Source organism: Octodon degus, unplaced genomic scaffold, assembly GCF_000260255.1.
Source record: "Octodon degus isolate 3935 unplaced genomic scaffold, OctDeg1.0 scaffold00046, whole genome shotgun sequence".
NCBI classification, from domain to species: Eukaryota; Metazoa; Chordata; class Mammalia; order Rodentia; family Octodontidae; genus Octodon; species Octodon degus.
In genome coordinates, this window is record NW_004524622.1 from 9,123,300 (window position 1) to 9,132,032 (window position 8,733).

General features: G+C 39.5%; 1 protein-coding gene across 1 annotated transcript in view; it reads left to right on the forward strand.

The window, feature by feature from the left end:
* Cpeb3 (cytoplasmic polyadenylation element binding protein 3) overlaps nt 1–8,733 on the forward strand; it is a 239,286-nt gene that overhangs the window by 101,117 nt on the left and 129,436 nt on the right. The window contains exon 5 of the mRNA XM_004632058.2: nt 561–617. Within this exon, the coding sequence (XP_004632115.1) occupies nt 561–617 (57 nt within the window). The remainder of the gene's footprint in view (nt 1–560; nt 618–8,733) is intronic.

Below are 8,733 nucleotides of genomic sequence, written 5' to 3' on the forward strand. Positions count from 1 at the left end.
AAAAAAAAAAAAAAAAAAAAGACCTAGTTAGTGGTAGAAGTAGCACAAGAGCGCTAGATTATAGTCATTTTTTGCACTATATCTGTTACATAAATTTTACCATCTTTCTTCCAGTTGCCATTCTGATAATTAAGTTGCATATTATCTTTTTATTCTCACTAAGCTTTATTTATCTATTTTGAATTATTTTATGCTTGAATTTGAAGGGCAGTGTGAATGGTTGTTTAAATAAAATGCTTAATCCAGAGAGTTGGCATGTTTAAATCAGAATGTGAGCAATAATGTATATTATCTATGTAGGCTGTTATTATGGAAGCTTCTTTTTTGTTTTGTATTTTGTGCTGGGGACATTGGCTTTGTTTTAAGATTTTTCATATATGTTTTTGATTTTTTTTTATAATTTTGTTTTTGATTTAAAAACTGTTGCTGCCTTGGCCTCTGGTAACCTTGTTTTAGATTAATTTGTTATAACTTTTTGTAATGTGTATGTTTTACAGTGTATTTGAAATGACTAAATTGGGCATTCTTTGCACTTAAAATAAAATTATTTTATTTTTTAGGCCGCATGGGAATAAATTTCCATCATCCTGGAACAGATAATATTATGGCACTTAACAGTAAGTCTTCATATGAAATATTCAATAAAATATTCAGTGAAATTAGCCAACTTGCAAATGTCATTTCCATTTTTCTAAATTAATTGTTTGGTACTTTTCAGCCTTTTGTTGAGTCTAGTACAGATCATTACTCTGTAACAGTGATTCTCAAAGTGTGATCTCCGCACCAACAGCATCAGTATCGATGGGAAACTTACGAAAAGACTTATAGTCTCAGACCTAGAAATCTGTTTACTGAAAGTCTCATAGTGAATCTGATACAGGCTTAAGTTTAGAAATTGCTGCTCTGTACCACAGTTGGTAAACTGTGCCCATGTAAGCCAAATCTGGCCTGTAGTTTTATTGGACCACACCCTTTCATTGATGGATTTGTCTATGGCTACTTTTGTACTTCAAAGACAGAGCCCAGAAGGCCTAAAATTATTTGCTGTCTCGCTACAGAACATTTTCCAATGTTTGCTCACATTATTTGAGTGGGGCAGTGAAAGGAAAAGGCAAATGGAAAGCAGGAGGAGATGGAGTAGGGTAACAAGTGTGAGTGAATCATTTAACTAATTTAAACATTACTGAAAGTTTTCTCACTGTGGTAAACAGCTGACATTTCTTTCAAGCTGGGCACCCAGGAATCTCCCATCAGTGAAAGTTGCATGTTATAGTGAAATTTACAGATAGGAGATAGTTTAGTGAGTATAATTATTGAATTAAATTCTAGAGCAACAAATAAATTATTAACTAGAAAATCACTATTAATTAACACTGGAAGAAATAGTTGGTTAGCATCAGCTCTCATTCCTAGTGCCTGCAGAATAGTTTTGCAGAATAATCTTGAGGTGGAAATTCTCTGTTGTCAGAAGGACAGACCTACATGAGCTGCTCAGTCTCCCAGGGCTAAAATTTTCCCCTCTATCGACTAATAGCATATTGTCCCACTCTCATCCTCCCAGATATATAATCTAATTCTCCATACACATGGGCAACAAGACTTACTGGGTCAATCATCTGAGGTTGTGTACCGTATTATTCTGTATTTTTTGTTTTTCAGTACTAAAGGTTGGGCCCAGGAACTTTGAACTGAGCTACCTCCCAGCCCTTTTTATTGTATGTTTTTGAGACAGGGTCTCCTTAAATTATCCAGGCAGGACTTGAATTCATGATCCTCCTGTCTCAGTCTCCCAAGTGCTGGGATTACACATGTGTGCCACAATGCCAGATTCAATTTTCTTTTGATTCAGTAAGAAGGTGAAAATGCCATTGGAATTCCCTGAAACAGATTTCAGGTTATCTCCAGAATTTCTATTCCCAGTTCTTTGGATATAACGTGCAACCTGCTTTTCCAGTGAGTGCTGCTAAAGCCATGTTACCAATGCTTGCTGACACAGGTCCTGATCTACTGTATGCATTTATTTTCTGTTTAACTATAGTACCATCCCTTCCTGTGGAGGTCTCAGGGATAATAAAATATTCAAACCTACCCACCTCTCATTTTCTAATTTTTTTTCTTTTTAATATAGGTTCTCACAATGTAGTCTGCTCTGGCCTTGAATTTATTATGTAGCCCAGGCTGGCCTCAAACTCACAGCAGTCCTCCTTCCTCAGCCTCCTGCTTGCTTATAGTTCAGGCATACCCCATCACCTCTTGCTCTCATTTTTTAATTTGTAAAAGGAAGGTCACTTGACATTTAAATTATGCTACTTCTAACTTTTATCTAATGGGATGAGAATTAATAAACATGCTTAATTTGCTGAGCTTCAGGAATAATTGTGAAAAGACTTCACTTAAGATACTGGAATTAGAGTTCAATTAAAAGAAAAAAAAACTGGGTATGGTGTTACCTGCCTATAATCCCAGCACTCAGGAGGCTGAAGAGGAGGGCTGCATAGGGAGTTTAAGGTCGGCCTGCACTACATACTCAGACCCTGTCTCAAAACAAGCAAACAAACAAAAAACAGAATGATAGTGTATCTGCCAGAAGCAATTAAAGTGTATCCAGGAAAAGACCTAATTTGACATAATGTAAGTCTCCTGGAAGAGGGAAAGGATATCAGTTTGTAATTTTCTGTGTAAAAAATGAAGCTAGAAGTCATTTTTCAAAAAGATTTTGATTATCTTTGATTTGATTTTAAGTTCTGTACTTTTAAATAGATAGTGGTTTCATTTAAGTGCTTTCCATTTTGTACCTGTTGCTTAAATCTCTCTCTCAGCCTCAATTTCATTTCTGAGAGAATGGCACTGAGTAAGTAATCTGAATACCTGCTTTCATCATGTAGCTTTGCTGTGATTTTGTGGGTCAGGTACTAGATAGGTCATTTTGCTGGTATATACACATATCAGATGGTAAAGAATGCCCCATAGTTGCAGTGTGATGGCAGATAGGAGAGAGCATCAGTTTTTACTGCTGTCTTTGTCACTTTTCTTATTGCTGGGACAGAATACTGTATACCTACAGCTCAGGGGTCAGGTTTATTTTTGGTCACATTTTAGGTTTGGGTTTTTTTTTTTTTTTTTTTTTTTGAGATAAGGTCTTGCTATGATGTATCCTGGGCCTTCTCACACTTTCATTAGTCCTTTTGCCTTAGCCTCTGAAGCGCTTTGCTTACAGGTGTGTGCCACCACACCCATCCTCATTGTAGTCTTGGGATGGTTGGCACCATGGTGGAAGGGCCTCAGGTGTACCCTTTTGGTGCGGCCCTAAGATCCCTTTTTCTGACCAGACTTCACCTCCCAACATCGTATGTAACTGTTTCGCCCCATAATCCAGTCACCTCCTACAAGCTCTGCCTGTGAGTGTGTGAGGCTTTTGAGAGATGTCTGTATATGAACCAACCACCTGTGACTCAGTTTAGGGTTAGCTCCAATTTGAGATGATCATAATCCTGCTTGGGAGGGGGCCGGGGAGATGGCTCAGTAGAATAAGCGCTTGCCTGGCAAGCACAAGGGCCTGAGTTCAATCCCCAGTTCCGCCAAAAAAAAAAAAAAGTAATAATAATAATAATAATCCTGCTTGGGAGATAGCTGTGGAACCTGCATGCTTTGACAGATTTATGTGCTCTGATAAAGCTTTTCTTCCTCCATCTGGTGATATATATGGAGCACATGCACAAACACACTGTTTTATCATCTTTTTCACATACTATTTGTTGGCCTAGCAGTTATTGCCCTGTGACTGGTCTGCTGTCTTTCCTTTTCCTCCACTTTGATATCAGGATAACTGAGATGACCTCAGAACTTTTACAAATTCTGAATTTGTGACTATTAGAAGGTACCAGACTGAAGTTGAACTATCTTTTCAGGAAAGAGGGAACTAAGAAGATTTAGGAGAACTGAAGTAATTTAAGTATTTACTTAAATTTATATCAAAATGAAATGAATTATAATCCCTTCTTTCTTACCCCTTTTGATTATGCAAAATGTTTCCTGACTTTTTCACTCAGAGCTCCATTCACTGTCTTTAAAAATATTCTTTTGGGGGCCGGGGAGATGGCTCAGTGGAATAAGTGCTTCCTTGGCAAGCACAAGGGTCTGAGTTCAATCCCTGGTACCACCAAAAAAATAAAATTAAAAAAATAAAAATATTCTTTCACTTTTTTGTATCCTTTAAGATAGCCTGTAGCCTAGGCTGGCCTCAAACTCTCAGTGGTCCTCTTGCCTCATCTTCTGAGGGCTGGGATCACAGACGTGTGCCACCATGCCTGGCATTCTTTCACTTGCTTTACCTCACCAAAACCTGAATCTCTCTGTTCTTAGCTCTCTTAGCTTGATGGGAAAGAGAAATGTCATGGTGAGCTTTCTCACATGCCAGTATTACTTCCCAACTTCAAAAAGATCAGTTTCCTCCCCCCTCCCCACTTTTTAGTATATGTATTCCAGTTATATTGCTGTCTTTCCTGTGTGAGAATTGCCACTCTGATGTTACCTAGAAGACAAAAAATGGAGTTCAGAAGAGGACATAGGATAGCAGCTGTAGAAAACAAATAGGAATTAGGAGTGTACTTATTGGCACTTGAGTATGAACAGACTGGCAGGGATTATATAAAGCCAGAGTCGGGCTGGGAAGATAGCTCAGTAAAATAAGCCCTTGCCTGGCAAGCACAAGGGTCTGAGTTCAATCCCCAGTTCTGCCAAAATGAATAAATAAATAAAACCAGAGTGTACTGATTTTTCCTGTTCAAGACTGAATCTAGAAAGAATTAGTAGTCCAGCTTTTGGGGTAGAACCTAAGAGATACAATTAAAGTTTGGCTTTTCTCCAAAATATTAGGTTCTTAAGTATTATAGAATGTGGAAGGCGAGGTACAGAGTGAGGAACTCTAGTCCATCAATAAAACCTGCTATTTTTCTGTATTGCATCTTCCAAGTTTGCTGGAAGGCAGGTGAAACCTGAGGATGCAGCAATCAATTAGCATAACCCTGAGGAGGGTTTCCTGGAGACAAGCAGTTCACCTCAGACAAGCTCTATTATCTTAGGGTCAGGTTCTTAACTCCTCTTTCCTTTGTTTTCTTCTCCTTGAAAATGGATATGAAGTGGGGGTGTGGCTGGGGAGATAGCTCAGTAGAATAAGCACTTGCCTGGGAAGTGCAAGGTCCTGAGTTCAATCCCCAGTTACACACACACACACACACACACACACACACACACACACACAAGATGCTGTAAAATGGACATTTCTGTGGCTGGGGAGATAGCTCAGTAGAATAAGCACTTGCCTGGGAAGTGCAAGGTCCTGAGTTCAATCCCTGGTTACACACACACACACACACACACACATACAAGATGCTGTAAAATGGACATTTCTGGGCGGGGAGATAGCTCAGTAGAATAAGTGCTTGCTTGGCAAGCACAGGGTCCCGAGTTCAATCTCTGGTACTGCTAAATAAATAAATAAATAAATGGACATTTCTGGGTATGGTGGCACATGCCTGTCATCCAGTACTTGGGAGGCTGAGACAGGAGGATTCACCACGAGTTTGAGGTTAACTGGGGCTACATAGTGAGTTTGAGGCCAGCCTGGGCTATATAGAGAAGTCCTGTCTCAAAAGGACCAAGATAGATAGATAGATAGATAGATAGATAGATAGATAGATAGATAGCAAGTTCAAGTCCTGTCTGGGCAGATTAGTGATTTAGCAAGACCCTAGATCAAAATAAAAGGACTGGGCATGTGGTTCTTCAGTGTTAGTGCATCCCTGGGTTCCATGTCTCGTACTCTGTGTGTGTGTGTGTGTGTGTGTGTGTGTGTGTGTGTGAGAGAGAGAGAGAGAGAGAGAGAGAGAGGCAGACAGACAGACAGACAGACAGACAGACAGAGAGACAGAGGCAAAGAGATCACTATAGTAGCTATACATAAGTCTTATAAAACTTGGGGTAATGCCTGATTTGTAGATAATGCTCTGTGAGCTGAAACTGTAGTTGCTTGCATCAGCTTCATTGATATTAAGATCTTCCTTTCTTTGGATATGATTTCTAAAATGAGTTTATCTTTCACTGTTTATATACAGACAGACATTTTCCTGGTAGAATTTAAGGACATACACCTATAAATCATTCTGTAGCCTAGGCTGGCTGTATTCGGATACATCTCCCTCTTTTTGTGTGACTTTTTTTCTCTTTCCCATTTGTCACTTTGGACTATGCACCTTCTTTGAGGCCAGCAGCGCATTCCAATACACTATTTGAAATACAGAATGTTACAACCACTTTGGAAAGCAGTTGTCCTTAGCTTAAAAACTTAAATGTATGTTATGCTGCAGAAATTCTTTAAGGAATTTACCCAAGACATAAAATGGAAACATGTGCATGCAAAGACATGCATAAGTGTTTAAAGCAGTATGATTTATAATATCCCCAAAGGGTAACTGATTCAAATGTCTTTCAACTATGATATAGATAAATTATGGAATACCCATAGAATGAACTACTATATAGCAGTAAAAAGGGATGGATTGTTAATACATGTGACAATATCAGTGACTCTCGGAATAATTATGCTGTTAAAAAATAATAATCTAGGCCTATAATGCCAGCACTCAGGAGCCTGAGGTAGGATGATTGCCATCAGCTCAAGCCCAGCTAGGGCTAGTGAGTTAAGGCCAACCTGAACTACATAATGAGACCCTGTCCAAAAAAAAGTAGGCCAATAGTTATACCCTAAATGATTCCACTAATATAAAATACTAGAAAATCCACAGGTGACACAAAATACAACAGTTTGAAGAAGTAGTACTGTCCCCTTTTCTCAGAGAACAAAAGTAAGTGCTTAGACCTTAGAGGAGTTATGTGATAAGGATGGCATCGAGTTTTGCAATTCTCTAATCTACATCTGTGTGGTTAAAATATTCACTGTGACTACCTTGTTTTTTATAAGATGCCAATGAATAAAATACATGCACAAGCAAAATATTACTACTACTACCAATGGGAAGTGAGGGAATAGTCTTACTTAGAGAAGATACTGCCAGAAAGAAACTTTTTCTTTTTTTAAGATAGTAGCTTTATAAATAACAGGTTTGGTATTAAATTGCAAGTTTTTATGCCATTTCTAATTGGATACAATATCTGAAATGCCTCTTACCCCCAGGGAGAGATGATTATCCTTATTCTTCCTTATGAGAATATTTAAAATATTTAGAAGTTGAAGAGTTCTAAAACAAAGCCTAGATAATTTGTAGACTTAAAATTTCAGTATCAACAAAAAAACCCTAAAATGACATAGAGCTGCCTGAGAACCTCTGAAGTCAGTGATTGCTAAAGAAATTTGTACCTAGCCGATGCACCAAGACCTGTGGGATTTTAACATGAAATGTTCTGCAAGATTTCCTTATAGTACTGTTGGACCTGAGGGCCGCCACTGCATTTGTGGAAGTAAGAGAGGAAACATGTATGACATGGGTATGAAGGTTTGCAGGGGAGCCTCCCACAGGCCTCTTTTCTGCCTCCCTCCCATACTTTGCTGGGCAGGAGCTCCCTGGGGAAGGCTCTGCTGAGAGGAAGTGGCAGAAAGGGAGTGGAGCGCACGATGCGCGGATGCCAGACTGTGCAGAGAGCTAGCTCTGCTAGAGTTCCAAATGGAATTTTCCAAAATTTGAAGAGCACTTTGCTATTTTTGCTCACTCTAAATGGATATAGATAAGTAATTTGCTACCAGTACAATAAGACAGTGAAGGAATTATGTGGAAATTCTCAGATTGAAGACTTCTTTTGAGATTTTGAATTTATTGAAGACAAGGTTCAGTGCTGCTCTTTTCCCTCCCTCCTCCCTCCTTCCTTCCCTCTCTCACTCTGTCTTTCCTTCCTGCCTGCCTTTTCTCTATAGGGCCTGGCTAGTAGTCTAGGGTGGCCTGATACTTGCCATGTGGTCCAGGCGGGCTTCCAGCTCACACTCCTCAGCCTTCAAGTGCTGGAATTATAGGTGTGCACTGCCACACCCAGCTCAGTGCCCTCCTCCCACTGAGCAGATTTAGAAGTAAAGTAGCATATAACTGTGATATGAATATATTAAAGTGATGGCTAATTGAAGTGAAAAATAGTAATTTGAGGGATAGTGTTCTGTGACTTAATACTTGTTAAAGACTTTTTGGATGGATGCTGTGTATGAATGTGCTGTGAGTGGGACCCAAGAGGTTGTTTTATTTTGATGATCTCATTTTACACATGGGAAGCTGAGATTCAAAAGGCTGTGTGGACCAGCCAGGGGAGCAGGGACAGAACCTTCAGGTTGAGAGTGGTACCTTTGCTTTAAATACTTTTTTTTTTTTTTTTTGTATTTTAGAGAAGGGTCTACAGGGTGTTCAGAGATTGGACTCGTAGTGATCCGCCTTGTTTACAGCCTCCTAAGTGCTGGAATTACATGCGTGTACCACCATGCGTAGTCTCAATTGCTGTCTCAGTGTGCCCCGGAGGCGGGGCCAGAATGGCAGGCCAGCAGATGGAACCCCAGCCCCTGCAACTACTGCTTGCAGGCACTTCAATCTGCTTAGCTATTTGGCCAGCCCCAAGTACTTTTTTTTTTTTTCAGAGTCAGGAATTGAACTCAGGCCCTTGCACTTGCCAGGGAAGTGCTTATTCCACTGAGCCATCTCCCTGGCCCCTAAGTACTTCTTTTTTTTTTTTTTTTTAATA